The sequence below is a fragment of the Borostomias antarcticus genome (assembly GCF_949987555.1).
Source record: "Borostomias antarcticus genome assembly, chromosome: 8".
NCBI classification, from domain to species: domain Eukaryota; kingdom Metazoa; phylum Chordata; class Actinopteri; order Stomiiformes; family Stomiidae; genus Borostomias; species Borostomias antarcticus.
The window spans coordinates 6,133,446-6,148,445 of NC_140241.1; the positions used below are offsets into that span (position 1 = coordinate 6,133,446).

Below are 15,000 nucleotides of genomic sequence, written 5' to 3' on the forward strand. Positions count from 1 at the left end.
GTCATACAGTACTTAGCTAAAGTGACTGGTGCGAATACTGTGAAAAAGTGCAATAAGAAGATTAAATACATTGGCTTGGCTATCGTTAGCTTAGGTAAACGGGGACTTGTTAAAGGCGCCCGGAGGTTTCCTGGTCCAGACGGTCTCTGTATCTCCTCTTCAGGGTGGAGGGGGAGGACGAGAGCCAGAAGGAGAAGCTGGTGTTGTCGGAGGAGTGTGAGCTCATCACCATCATGGCGGTGGTTCTGGGTCGTCTGGAGGTCACCACACACCACCTCTACTTCTACGACGGCAGCAGTGAGAAAGAGGAGACAGAGGAGGGTAAGGGACACTGAGGACAAACAAACAAACAAACCAACAACATCAGCTTTCAGTTTAGTTTAGATTCAATACACTGTAGGCTTACACAAAACATCTTCTTTCCAGTTTGCCAACGGCAACATGTTTTCACATTTCTGTTCGTTCAGGGATAGGGTTTGACTTCAAAAGGCCCCTGTCTCAGCTGAGAGAGGTTCATCTGAGACGCTACAACCTACGGAGGTCAGCCCTGGAGCTCTTCTTCATAGACCAGGCTCACTACTTCATCAACTTCAAGAAGAAGGTGCCTCTCCTCTCTAGACGCCCCCACTCATGTGGGATTTGCCTCATAATCTCGATTTAAACGTTGCCGAAGGACATGAGGCTTTTGTGAAACCGACGGTAATGATGGTGTTTTGTGCATTTAACTTATTTTTGAAAAAGACTATCTGTCTCCCCCTCCCCCCCACACACACCCCCAGGTGCGGAACATGGTGTACTCTAGGATCCTGGGCCTGCGGCCCCCCAACCTCTTCTACTTTGGCTCCCGCTCTCCCCAGGAGCTGCTGAAGGCGTCTGGACTCACACAGGTGCTTCATCCGAGCCGCTGACCACCTGTAAACACAGCGCCCTGGTCAGTCCTACGCAAACTGATGGTTGAATTGAACCTCGTTTTTTTGTGTGTTTTTTTTCAATAGAAATGGGTATGCAGGGAGATTTCAAACTTTGAATATCTGATGCAACTGAACACCATTTCGGGGCGAACGTACAATGACCTCTCCCAGTACCCCGTGGTAAGTAAGCCCATACATGTGTTAGTCCCATTTTATTCAGACTATAACTGATTGAGCTCTTTCCTCAGTTAGTTGGTGTTCTGTTTTCATCGACGTGTCCTGGTTCCTCTGTTCAGTCTAATGTGATTGGCTCTCGTCTGTCCAGTTTCCCTGGGTTCTGTGTGACTACACCTCCCCAATCCTAGACCTGGACGACCCGGCGGTGTTCAGGGACCTGTCCAAGCCCATAGGAGTAGTGAACCCTAAACACGCTCAGAATGTCCGAGAGAAGTAAGCAAGCACTGTCGCACCTGCAGATTAAACGCCATTCCTGCAATTCTGGATATCTATCTACAACAGTATTCAGTACATAATCAGGATGTACTAAGACTAAGACTAAGTATAGTATATCTATACAGTATAGGGTATCTGATCTTTTTCTCTGAGTTTTTAATACGTTTTGTGAACTGTTTATGCCTTTTTTCTTGCGTGTCTCCAGGTACGAGAGCTTTGAGGACTCCACGGGGACCATCGACAAGTTCCACTACGGCACACACTACTCCAACGCAGCCGGAGTCATGCACTACATGATCCGCATGGAGCCCTTCACCATCCTGCACATCCAGCTGCAGAGCGGCCGGTAGGCTAGCGTGGCGGGGGCAGTGTGTGTGTGTGTGTGTGTGTGTGTGTGTGTGTGTGTGTGTGTGTGTGTGTGTGTGTGTGTGTGTGTGTATGTGTGTATGTGTGTGCGAGCGCGTGTGTGCGCACGTGTGTGTGTGTGTGTGTGTGTGAGGACGTGTAATTATTATTAGGAAAACCATAAGTTTGAATGTTCTTAGCGCTCAAAAGCCCGAAGGTCACGCGTTCTCCGTAACCCTGGTCTCGGCGAGCAGGTTCGACTGCGCGGACAGGCAGTTCCACTCGGTGGCGGCCGCCTGGCAGGCTCGCATGGAGAGTCCCGCCGACGTCAAGGAGCTCATCCCAGAGTTCTTCTACTTCCCAGAGTTCCTGCAGAACATGAACGGTGAGTTACGGCCGGGCGCTCCGACCAGGCCGTAAACAGTCAGGGCCAAGATGACGAATTTGACCCCAAGTCCATGTTTATGGGTAACCTCCTCCTCCCCACTCACGTATACTTTATGTTTCGTGTATTTGAGCATGTGATTTACTCTTTGTGTGTGTGTGTGTGTGTGTGTGTTTCCACCAGGCTTTGACCTGGGCAGTTTGCAGATGTCTCAGGACACTGTGACTGATGTCCTGCTGCCAAGATGGGCCACGTCTCGCGAAGATTTCATCAGGAAACACAGGAAAGCTCTGGTCAGTCACACAGAGCGCCACAGTGCTGGGCAGTCAATCAGTCACATGGTCACATTTAAAAAAAAAAAAAAACATAAACATTTTTGGCAAATGCACAATGTTCCAGAGCTATTAAAGGATTCGTTTGGTATTCAGCATCATGAGCCATGTTATAGGGTTATTTACTGTCATATACACTATGCACTCTTGAGATATCAGTGCTCATTGCTCATGGCACAACTAAGTACACAATGGATCTCTGTGGACATATATATGCTCATAGGGAACATCAGCTGGCCATATAATGGATGCCTGTGGGCATAACTATTCCCATAGAGATACATTGTGTACTGTACTATACTGTAGCTGTGCCATGAGCAATGAGTAGTAATATCTCAAGAGTGCAAAGCCTGTCAAAAAGTTTATATGGACCGTTGAATATGATTGTAATTAACCCTATAACAGGGCTTATGATGCAATAATCAATAACAAACTACTAGCATCCTGGACCTTTGAAAGATCAACACAGCGGATAGGTAATAGAGGCCGTGGCGGGTCTGTCTGTGTTTCCTCAGGAATGTGAGCATGTGTCTAACAACCTCCACAAGTGGATCGACTTGATATTCGGCTACAGGCAGAGGGGCGAAGAGGCGGTGGAGGCTCTCAACGTCTTCTACTACTGCACCTATGAGGGTAAGTGCACTCCACCCGTCCTCCGGCGCCCCCTCCCGTCTCCTCCTGCCGTCTGCTCTCTGACCCTGACTTCTGACCCCGCCGTGACCCCTCTGTGTCGGTAGGTGCTGTGGACCTGGACGCCATAGCCAACGAGACGGAGCGCAAGGCCCTGGAAGGCATCATCAGTAACTTTGGCCAGACGCCCTGTCAGCTCCTCAAGGTCTGAGTCCCGTCACGGCAATTTACTACCCCGCTCCGCTACCGAGCACAATTAAACACTCGCGCAATTTACTACCCCTCCGCTACCGAGCACAATTAAACACTCACGCAATTTACTACCCCGCTCCGCTACCGAGCACAATTAAACACTTGCGCAATTTACTACCCCGCTCTGTTACCGAGCACAATTAAACACTCGCGCAATTTACTACCCCGCTCCGCTACCGAGCACAATTAAACACTTGCGCAATTTACCGCTGCTCTGTTTGAGCTTGTGTGGAAAGAGTTTATCAAATGCTTCTGCTCTTTCACCAGATCTTTGTGTATAACTGGCTGGCATCATAGTGTCTGTGAGCGTAACTGTGTCTGTATCCGTAGGGCGTCTGTGAGTGACTGACCGTCTGCTTGTGTTTGTGGGTTGTAGGAGCCTCACCCCGCTCGGATGTCGGCAGAGAGCACGTCTAGACGGCAGGCCCGCATGGACACGCTGACCCCCAACCTGTTTGAGCAGCTCAACAAACTCAGGCCTTTTGTAGAGGTGAGACCGCCTTCCCCTCTCGTCATCACCGCCACAAACTTGTAATGGCAAGCTCCACTTCATTATGCACTTCACCTTTTGTGTGTGTGTGTGTGTGTGTGTGTGTGTGTGTGTGTGTGTGTGTGTTCCAGGTGGTGAGCGACGGTTTGCCCCTAGTCCAGGCGGTAGTGCCCAAGAACCAGAACCGCTCTTTCATCATCCAGGGCTCGGATGTTCTGGTGAGCTCCGCCCACTCAACGGCGAAAAGCCTCTTCCGTTTCAACTGCACTTCCAAGATGGATGTCTTCACGCTGCTCCCTCTTCTCTCTCTCTCACCCCTCCTCCCAGGTGACGGTGAGTGCTAATGGCCTGATAGGGACACACAGCTGGCTGCCGTACGACAAGAACATCGTCAACTACTTCAGCTTCACCAAGGACCCCACCGTGGCCAACCCCAAGTGAGTGTCCCCTCAGAGTGTGAACCAAGAGTAGCGAAGCGTCACATACGCTGTCACAGATCATAGACCACACACAACCACAACACAACATATCAGGACCACACACCACTGGTCTTGTCTATCACCTGGTGCGGCCCACGGCTAGTCTTATTTTTGATTCATTGATAAACCTGCGTGGGTTTGGCCTAATGGCTCCTCAGAGTAGTAGTTTACTATCAACAGTTATTACACGGCTCTCTGAAATACTTGATTCTGATTGGACAATCGCACATTCTACCAGTGAATTATTTCTTGATAATTCACTGGCAACAAGCAATATTCACCGCTGCTAAGGGCAACATATTATATGTCTATGGGCGACAGAAAATGTGAACGTTCTAAACAATGACGGTTTGGCTGTTGTAGCCTATTTTCACTCTCTGAAAAGGCCCATTGCCCAAGCACACGGAACCATTCCACCATTTCACCATTTCCGAACGCACTGTCGAGTTCTTCAGATTGCATAAATGCTGCAACAATCTTGCTCTTTGCACTGTCCTGTCTCATCCCCGCACCCCGTCCAATGTGGTCTCCTAGTTATGCACCACGGCCGAAAGCAAATTCGTGTGGAGCTAGACGATCTCACCCATCCCACCCTGCCTTCATCCCCGTCTCTCTCGCTCTCTCTCCCCCTCTCTCTCTCTCTCTCTCTCTCTCTCTCCCTCTCCCCCCCCCAGGACCCAGCGGTTCCTGAGCGGGCCCTTCTCCCCAGGCGTGGAGATCAGCGCCCAGGTGCTGGTGGTCTCCAACGACGGGCGGCTGCTCTTCAGCGGGGGACACTGGGACTGCAGCCTCCGCGTCACCCAGCTGGGCAAGGGCAAGCTGGTAGGCAGGATCTGCCGGCACATCGGTGAGACCCGGCCCCTCGGAGACGGAAGGATGATGATGATGATGATGATGGTGATGGTGATGGTGATGATGGACTGAGTATAGTGATGATGTTTGATGGTGACTGGCGTGATGTTACGACGTTACGCAAACCACCACCTATGTCCCTGTGTGTGTGTGTGTGTGTGTGTGTGTGTGTGTGTGTGTGTGTGTGTGTGTGTGTGTGTGTGTGTGTGCGTGTGTGTGTGTGTCTGTCCTGTAGATGTGGTGACCTGCTTGGCTCTGGACCTCTGCGGTATCTACCTCATCTCCGGCTCCAGGGACACAACCTGCATTGTGTGGCAGGTCCTACAGCAGGTAGGTCACATTAGATTATTTTATGTTATACATATGATAGCCTACTAATGACATGATAAATAGACTTGATCAGGGGTTAAATTGGGATTTGTTATGTGGGGGGACCCTGTGTTAGCAGGGTTGGCTAGGGTGTGCATGGGTGGGGGCAGTGGCAGCAGTGATGGTGGTGCTTAATACTGCCTCATAAATAACAAATGTCAAGCCTTTAATGATCTGTCTTTGAATCTTTGAAATTAAAGTATTATTGATTAAATACTTTTAAAATGACCAGGTCAACAAGATCTCCCGACCCCCGACCCTGCCCCCCGGCGGGCCCCCACCCCACGCCCCTCGAACCCCCGCCCTTCTGTCACTTGTCTTGAACAACATCGGCTAGGTCTTAATTCACATCTCATTCAAGTCATATATTATCTTAAAAAGTATCACATTGCTGAAAACCCATAAAAAATAACAACATACAACCGAAATAACAACATACGGCTACTGTTTCAAAATCAAAGAATACTTTACTAATCAAGCTACCAATTACTTCACACTGGAAGTGTTAACTTTGTTGTAGCCTACATATGCCTTGTGTAACCGAGTGAATTGTGAGTCCTCTGATGAGGAAACCCTCGTGGGGGGAGTGTCGTAATCCGAGGCAGGAGGACGATTGGTGAAACTCACTCCACTAGTATAAAGGATGTGCTAACGACCCTGCCGAGAGTGATATCTCTCTTGGCATAGTTGTTAGCACATCCGACTCACAAGGTTGCAGGTTCACGCCCAGCCCTGGACAAGCCCTTAACATGGGTCAAACAAACCAGAAACACAACAGAGACGAGAGTGCTACGTTACACTTGCACAATCTTAGCAGGTAACAGTCAGCTAGTTATCAAAACAGTGTCTTTAGCCGACTTAAATGACTCAATCACACAGCACAATACACTCTGATGACTTGCACTGAATGGATCAGCCAGGGTTGCATAAACCTGACTTTTTGGTTGATTTTGCTGGGCTAGTAACAGCCCTCTAGTTTACCTTGGTAAAAAATAGATTGTATAAAACGAGTTGTAGCAGCTACACATACAAGCCTAGACAATGAAATCAGCCCACACATGACTAAATCATTAAAATACACAGCTAAGTACAAAACTGTGCAGTACAAAACTGTCACACTTGGAAACTACAGGAGGAGGAGGAAGTAGCAGGAGGAAAAAGTGTCTCATTTGGACAAGTCTTTTTTCCAGTAATCCACACTCCATATCCAATTCCTATTTTGATTTTTGATCATTGACTCACACAAAAACAAGCCAATTCCTTGCCTATTGTTCAATGATTACAGATCCGATTTCAGAGTATTATTCCTGATTAAACTGTACAACATATTTGAGGGGTTCATTTGCAAAAACAGACATCTCCGTTTGTAGGTGTATTAGCTATCCTAAATCATGTTTTCCCATATCAGCTGTACGGTTTAAAATAGTAGGCCTATTCATCTCTTGATGGTGATGTTAGAGTGACAACATGCAGGACATGGACAGACAGTTGGCGTATTCTTAAAAACATTCATACACCCTAATATTTATTCACAAGCACAAACTTCGTCAGGATTGCCGACAAATGATGTCCCGCCCTGGGACATCATGTCTACCGCTGACTCCTGCTGGCGGCTGTTCCTGACACAGACCACGCCACAGAGACAGAGGACATGGATAAAAGATAATAACGGACAAAAGGAGACGGAGACGACCAAATCGTCGCCGCGCAAATGTCCTCAATAGACACACCATTGAACAGGGCAACCGACGTGGCCACGCCCCTCGTAGAGTGTGCCCCAACAGCCCCAGACAGAGGGCGACCCCCAGTCTCATAAGACCTGGAGATGCCCTCACAAATCCAGTGGGAGAGACACTGTTTATCAAATCAAATCAAATCAAACTTTATTTATATAGCGCATTTCATACACAGAGGCGGCAACACAATGCGCTTTACAGAGAGCAATGGGAGGGTGGGCATAGGTCCCACCCCTACATATTCCAGAGGGAAGCAAAAAAACAGTTTGACCCGGGGGCCAGAATAGTGAGCTGTAAAGCGGTGAACCAACCTTCCCCGGGCCGTGACATACCAACAACTGGGGGTAGTTTGGACCGCAGCTGTGCGCTGAACATAACAAGTCAGCGCACGCACAGGACACAATAAATGTAAGTGAGCCTCTTCCTCGCTAGCATGAGGCGGAGGATAGAAGGCTGTCAGCTCCCAATCCTGCAAACTAAATGCGCCCCGGGCCACTTTCGGAACGAAAGATGGATCCGTGCTCAAAACAGCTTTGCGCCCCATCACCCGTGATGAGAGCAACTGTCAGCGCTCTCAGATCGCTGACCCGCCTGCCCGATGTCAGTGCAAGGAGCAGCGCGGTCTTCACAGAGAGCCTCTTGAGAGAGACTTGCTCCCTTGGTTCAAACGGCGCTCCACGTAGTGCGTTCAGAACCAAGAGCAAATCCCAAAGGTTGACGCACTGGGCGAAGATGGTGCACGCTGGTCAGGAAACGTTTAATCACGGGACGCCCAAAAACCGTAGTTTTGGCAAACCCCTCCATGACACGTGGAAATAGAGCATGCATACACTTTGATAGTGGATGCCGCTAACCCATCACCATGACCCATCAGGTGTTGAAGAAATTCTAAAATCGTCTCAACCGAGCCGGACTCGGGAGCGATATCTTACTTCACACCAGCGCGTAAATTTGTCCGAATAAACATTCAAGAGCCAGGCCACCAGCAGCCGCCCCAGAACCGGGGGCACGCAAAAAACGAGCCCTCCGCCTTGGACAGCGCATTCGGCCACTGAGGGATGAACCACGGTTCCACGGACGTCATGGCCACAGACGTCATGTTGAGGTATGAGGTTCTGCGTACTAACCGTGTGGAACACCCCCCCTCTCTTCTCTCAGGGTGGGTTCTCCAGCGGCCTGTCTCCTCGTCCGGTGCAGGTCTTCTGCGGACACGACCAGGAGATCACTTGTGTGGCCATCAGCACCGAGCTGGACATGGCCGTGTCGGGGTCAAAGGTGAGTGGTCAAGAAGGGTGAGGGGGTGATGGGGTGGGGAGGGAAGTTCCACAACGCATGAGCCGATAACAAAATGGCAGGTGTGTGTAGTTGGTCTCAAAAGTCATCTCTCCATCGTGCCCCTCCCTCCCTCAGGATGGCACTGTGGTAGTGCACGGCATCCGGCGGGGTCAGTTCCTGCGTACCCTACGGCCCCCTGGAGAGAGCGGCTTGACCGCCCACATCTCTGAGCTGCAGGTGGGCATGGAGGGGCACATCGTGGCCCAGACTGCCCTGGGGGGCTGCGCTGTGGGAAAGGTACGTAGACCACCGCACACACACACACACACACACACCCTTATAAACCTGTGGTTTCCGTCTGTGCATGTAGCCGACCCTCTCTTTTCTCTGTCGTCTCTCTGTCGTCTCTCTGTCGCGCCGAAGGAGAAGTATTCCCTCCACGTGTACTCGGTGAACGGCCGCTTGTTGTCCTCCGTCGTCCTGGAGGAGCAGGTGACGGCTCTCCACCTGGTGCCCGACTACGTCATCCTGGGCACCGCCCTCGGGAACCTCCACATCCGAGACCTGTTCAGGTGAGGGGGGACGCGCCGCCGTCTCATAGCGACTCCGCCCCCCCCCCCCCAGCTAATCTCTCTACTGCTGCCCAGTTGGACCGGGTGCGCGAGTCCATAAACGCCCCCACAACTGTGTTAACTCTCCCCACTGTGTTGCTGTTGTCAGTCTGCAGCTGGTGGTGACGCCCCTGGCGCTGAAGGTGGCGGTGAGGAGTGTGTACGTGACCAAGGAGAGCAGCCACATCCTGGTGGGCCTAGAGGACGGCAAGCTCATAGTGGTGGGGGCAGGGAAACCAGAGGAGGTAGGACCTGGGGGAGTCTTGTGTGGCGAGGGGGGGGCTATCATTGTCTGAGTTAATTCGGATAACAGCAAGGATCTCCTGCTATATCCTTTGTTTTGCATCTCTCTCAGCGGTCCATTCTCCAGCGCGGTGCCCTTTAACCCCTCTCTCTCTCTCTCTCTCTCTCTCTCTCTCTCCCTCTCTCTCTCTCTCTCTCTCTCTCTCTCTCTCTCTCTCCCTCTCTCTCTCTCTCTCTCTCTCTCCCCCTCTCTCAGGTGCGGTCGGGGCAGTTCTCCCGTCGACTGTGGGGCTCCACGCGCCGCATCTCCCAGGTGTCCTCCGGAGAGACGGAGTACAACCCCACGGAGAACGCCGGGAAGAGAGAGTGGCCCTGAACGACGGACGTGGGGTGGGTTCAGGTGCCAGGGGAGATCCACTGGACTCGCTCACCTGCTCCCCCCCCCCCCCCCCACCCCCCCGACTGCCTCTCCCATCCGCCCCGAGCCCGGCTCGGCTCCGGACCCGAATCACTGAGCTCTCTGAGAGAGCAACTATAAACCAAGCACTTTTTTCTACAAAAGGGAAAAGACTATTTTACTGCATTTTTTGTCAGGTGGGTTTTCTACTGTTTTCCATTCCAAAGAATGTCTATGCAGACAAAGAGGAGGCCTCGTTTTAATTGACTTCAGTCCTCTGACTCTGAAAGCAATGCATTGTGGTTGGTCTAGAGAGTCACTATCCAGGCCCAGTGACTCACTATGGCTCAGACACACTCACACAGAGCAGTAGGAGAGAAGAATTCTGTGAACTCTGCGTGCTCCCACCTCCCGCCTCTTTCATCATGAGTGGAACTGCCTCCCTTTACTCTTTTTATTAGATTAGTCCAAGGCCAGTGGTTTGGCTTCTTTTAAAAACTCCTTGAAACTTGAAAAAAAAAAAAGAAAAAAAAAAAGAATGTTGCTTGAGATTTCTACTCTGCAGTACCAGTGTCTGCCACAAGAGGGCTGGCTTTCTCTGTGTACAAGTATGTATGCAGTGGGTAAAGTTGCTTCAGTGCACTGATCTTGGGTCAGTGTTTGTTCCTCCCACTAATGGTTAAGGTCAAGATTTGAAGATGCTAATCTGAACTGAGATAAACATCCAGGGGCAACTCGTATCCAGAACTGAGTGTACATTTATGTGTGCCTGTATGCAATGCTCAAAAGACAGAGCAATAACTGTTTTATTGCCAGAGGTATATATTTCTAGTTTCTTGCCTGGCTGTGAAGCTGGGATGGAGTCATTCTTGGCCGAGGGGGAGTCGGCTCCACCCTCTGTTGCCTAACACAGGACAGATGATAGCCTTGTTTTATGACATGTAAATAACTATTGTATGTCCTCATCAGGGCGGTTTGTTCTTCTCATGCTACTGAAAATGTATTGCTTGTATTATTTTTATTGATCACTTATTCGGAACTGAGGTGCGTTTTGCGTTCAGTGTCTTCGACATGAACCGTACACACACTGAATGGCAGTTAGCTAGTATCTCGACTGCGCTGATAATCTTTTCTTCTTCTTTAGCCCCTAGCTTTGTCTGTGTTCTCACTCCATCACACTTGCTGCTGTAAATTATGTTTCACAACGTGTTCTCATTGTCCTTTCCACCAAAACTGCTTGACTTTGGAGATGCACTGTCATTTGTACTTCATTGGTCAGATGAATATCTGTGTCTCTCACTCGCTGTGTAGAGTTTGTACTGCTGTTGTATTATTTCTGAAGCACTGAAACCTTTTGAAGAGATGGTGTCTGTGAAACACATGAGTGGAAAGTCTCTGAGCAGAGGAATGTACTTCCTGTCGGCCCCTGTAGTGTGGTCAGAGAGAGTTTATTGTCATGCGCTATCATGAAGGGAGACCAACAAAGGGAACTATTGGGCAAATGCAATACAGTACCAACAAAATAGTGCCTGCCAGCCTACATGTCTCTGTAGAGGGAATTAAGGAGAAAAGAGAACATAAAAATATATAGTTTTCTCTAGGTTTTCTGCACCTACTGCATGTATGTGTTTCATAGAGCAGAGTCATATTAATTGGTTCATGCACAAACGTTCTAGTATAATTATATGGCAGTAATTTTGGTTGGGGCAGGATCTTATTAAAAAGGTGTCTAAAGCGGCCTGTGGCAATGTAAAAGCCTACTTGCTGTATTATTTTTACAGGCCCACCTGACTATGTATACATAGTTAACAGTTTTCAGTTTTTTATGTTGTTTTCATGATAACTGCTTGTGTAACACTTGTGTATTTTATCATACAAAACAATGAATGTATAATGTTTTCACTGAATGATGCAGTAACGTTGACGTGTTTTCAGTTCCCTCCTCCTGGCTGACCGCTCACCTCAGTCTCCAACCCCCAGGACACTACCACTGTAAACATGTACAACTGTCTGAAACCTGCACAGTCCAACTGAAGCCTTACGGAGGACCAGCGCTGCCTTGATTTTGAACCTACTCCTCTCCTTTGTAACCACTGTTTTGGTCCTTTTATTGTTCTTTGTTGAAAATACACGCTTTTTTTTTAACTGCCTGTCTCTCTATCTTCCGTCCCGTCATTGCAATTATGACAAGCTATAGCAAGTTTAAAGTTTGCGGCCCCATTCTTGGGTAGATTCAGCTCAGCCTTGCTGAGAAGAAGATATTTAATTGACCGAATGATTCAATTGCCAATGGAAAAAGTTGACAATTATAGACAAATTGCTAAATTTAGAGACATTCTATTCTGTCAACCACAGCCCAGACCATGGAGATGTTTAAATGTAGAAAACAGAGCATGGACTCTACTTCTCTCCAGTGCAGTGGAGGCTCTCCAACATACTCCCACTCTCGTCTCTCTGTAAGGACCCTACTGGAGTTGAAAAGGTCACAGCAGCTCTACATTTCCTTAAAGAGAAGGCTTTGATCTCCTGGTGGGCCGAACATCCTGTCAGCCTCCCCATAAACACCTCCAGGGGTACAATTCAGCATGTCACAGAGGAAGGGGGGTGAGAGGGTGGGGGGTGGGGGGGGGGCGATAAAATGGGCAGAGGACGAGGGAAGTGGAGAGAGACGGTGGGGTGATATAGCAGCTATTCTGCGTCTGATGTGACTCTGTTAACAATGGGAGGAGGGGTTGACACCTTGCTCTGGGTTGTAGACGGTAGCTATCTCCCCCTGACCTCCCCCCTCTCCTCTCCTCCTCCTCCTCCTCCTCCTCCCCAGTCCTGAGGGGACCCTGGGAGACTGAGAGGAGGAGGTCTGCTTGTGAGGAGAGCCTATCATGTGGTCCCGCAATCTTGACGTTGTCCAAGCAAGTTGCTGCCAAGAACCACAACAACCCTCAAAAGAGTCCCCCACACTGACCTCGGCTCTCCCCCTTCCCCTCCCAACTCTCTTCTTGGCTGGAGAATGACAAGATCATGGTTTTTATTACTACCTTACACTGCATCGCTATTTCTCACCTTCACATGACCAGAGAAGCCTCGACCACTGAACACAATATCCAGGCTTTTTATTGTTGTAATGAGGATGTTAACTGAACTACAAAAGGCCCTTTTTCAGTGGAGGGAATGGCTTAGAATGGTTCATCAGAACAACTTCAACTCAACTTCAACTTTTGATTTAATTGAAAGAAAACAACACACGTATATACACATGATAATCACTAAAGCCATACAAGTATACAGTCAGAATAGACACATGATAATCACTAAAGCCATACAAGTATACAGTCAGAATAGACACATGATAATCACTAAAACCATAGTATAGACAGTAGACACATGATAATCACTAAGGCCATACACGTATACAGTCAGTATAGCATCACCAACACAATTTGTCACCAGCATCATGTCAAGGAACAACACGATGGTAGTGTTTGAGAGAAGGAGAGAGAGAGAGGGAGAGAGAGAGATGGAGAGAGAGAGAGAGGGAGAGGGAGAGAGAGAGAGAGAAAGAGCTCTTTAGGGATGACGGGAGGGGAAAGAGATGAATGCAGGGTGTGATGGGTGAGATAGTCTAGCTCCGCACGTTACATTCTGAATGAGAATTTGTTTTATTGCCATGCGGTTTTTCAACGTAGGCCTACTAGGAATTTGCTTTCGGTCGTGGTGCATAACAACAAGACAACTTTGGACGGGGTGCAGGGATGAGGCAGAACAGTGCAAAGAGCGAGATTGTTGCAGCATTTATGCGATCTTTGTTTATAGTAAATGACTACTCTGGGGATCCATTAGGGCAAACACAAGCAGGTTTGTCAATGAATCAAAAATAAAATGTGAATGGAATGATCTCAACCCCACCCCCCCGCCCCCCCAATCTAATTTATGATTTCTTACTTCCCTTTCTTCAAATGTGCATGTATAGTTTTTATTTGTGGTGTGTGTGTGTGTGTGCGTGCGTGCGTGCGTGCGTGTGTGGGTGTGTGTGTGTGTATGTGTGTGTGTGTGTGTGGGGGGGGGGGGTCTGTCCCCTCAGCAGGCTTTGAAGTGGCACTGCTATTGTGTCTGAGAGTCTTCCCATTTGTTTTCCTCTGAAGTGACCAGGCCACATGTGGTGCATTCTCCTGGATTTACAAGGTGTGTAATTCCCCCAATGTTTGTTTTAAAATCCTTTGAATTGAGATCAAACATGAACTTTGAGATCTACCCAATCTTTCCAATCCAATCATTTGCATAAATCGTGGCTTCTGATTCTTATACTTAATATTAATGCATCTACAAATAGCTCAAAATCGCCATGCTTTATCGTTATGGTAAATATTGATGATTCATTGGCGAAATGTACGCTAGTGTGTCCTAAGAAACAGCTATATGAGGTAAAACACAGAAAACATGATCTTTCAGGGTGCATAAAGGATTTCAGAAATGCAAGAAACAGCTCTTCAAAATGCAAGCCAACCACACTCAAATGTAGCACACAATTATTCTGTTCTTCAATCAATCAATCAAATCAATCAAAGCTTTATTTGTATAGCGCATTTGATACCCAGAGGCAACACAATGCGCTTTACAGAGAACAAGGGAGGTGCGAGTGTATGCTAGAATGTATCAAGTTGCTTATATATTTGAATATCACTTCAATATGTTTATTGCCTCTGTGCCTCAGCCAATCACGCCGCGCATTGAGAGTCTCTAGAGGTGGGAAGACGCAGGAGGCGGGGGGGGACTATAAGCGCCAGAAAAACTTGGGGCCAACATTTGCACATCTTTCTGAGGATTGGGAACATGCCAACAAGGACTTTTAGGACTGGGAAATGAAACAAAGCATCTAGTAGTCATTCGTTATTGAAGGCAAATCATTTTCAAAGTTTTCCCTGACATACAGGCTACTTTCATACCAAGCGTTTTCTGAAGAGAGAAATCATTGGACTAGCTGTCATTCGGAGCGCTCATATCCTCGGACGAACTGCTCCGTTAACAGAGCGCGGTCCTCCGGAGCGTTCTCGCATTTCTTTTCCAGCTTTGGCAACTTTAAGGCAGCGCCTGATTAGGCTACTTTTCAACGGTCGATGTTTTATGCTGTCTGGCGATTCAGGTGTGATACTTGTGTTTAAGAACGTAGTTCTTATTGTTGGAACATTGTAACAGTGATTCGTCGCCGGCTGAAGTCTGGAAGGGAGAGACTAGTGCGGAGTTCT

General features: G+C 48.6%; 1 protein-coding gene across 1 annotated transcript in view; it reads left to right on the forward strand.

Moving 5' to 3' along the window:
- Positions 1 to 9,756, forward strand: part of nbeal2 (neurobeachin-like 2) — a 39,874-nt gene extending 30,118 nt beyond the window's left edge. Inside the window, 21 exon segments of the mRNA XM_084441567.1 lie at positions 164 to 321; positions 468 to 601; positions 780 to 885; positions 888 to 931; positions 996 to 1,091; positions 1,237 to 1,361; positions 1,570 to 1,710; positions 1,964 to 2,094; positions 2,278 to 2,387; positions 2,942 to 3,059; positions 3,164 to 3,261; positions 3,685 to 3,798; positions 3,930 to 4,016; positions 4,126 to 4,235; positions 4,952 to 5,124; positions 5,365 to 5,459; positions 8,393 to 8,509; positions 8,645 to 8,806; positions 8,933 to 9,081; positions 9,230 to 9,365; positions 9,620 to 9,756. Of these exon segments, the coding sequence (XP_084297693.1) occupies positions 164 to 321; positions 468 to 601; positions 780 to 885; positions 888 to 931; positions 996 to 1,091; positions 1,237 to 1,361; positions 1,570 to 1,710; positions 1,964 to 2,094; positions 2,278 to 2,387; positions 2,942 to 3,059; positions 3,164 to 3,261; positions 3,685 to 3,798; positions 3,930 to 4,016; positions 4,126 to 4,235; positions 4,952 to 5,124; positions 5,365 to 5,459; positions 8,393 to 8,509; positions 8,645 to 8,806; positions 8,933 to 9,081; positions 9,230 to 9,365; positions 9,620 to 9,739 (2,524 nt within the window). The 3' untranslated portion in view covers positions 9,740 to 9,756.
- The last annotated feature ends 5,244 nt before the right edge of the window (positions 9,757 to 15,000 follow it).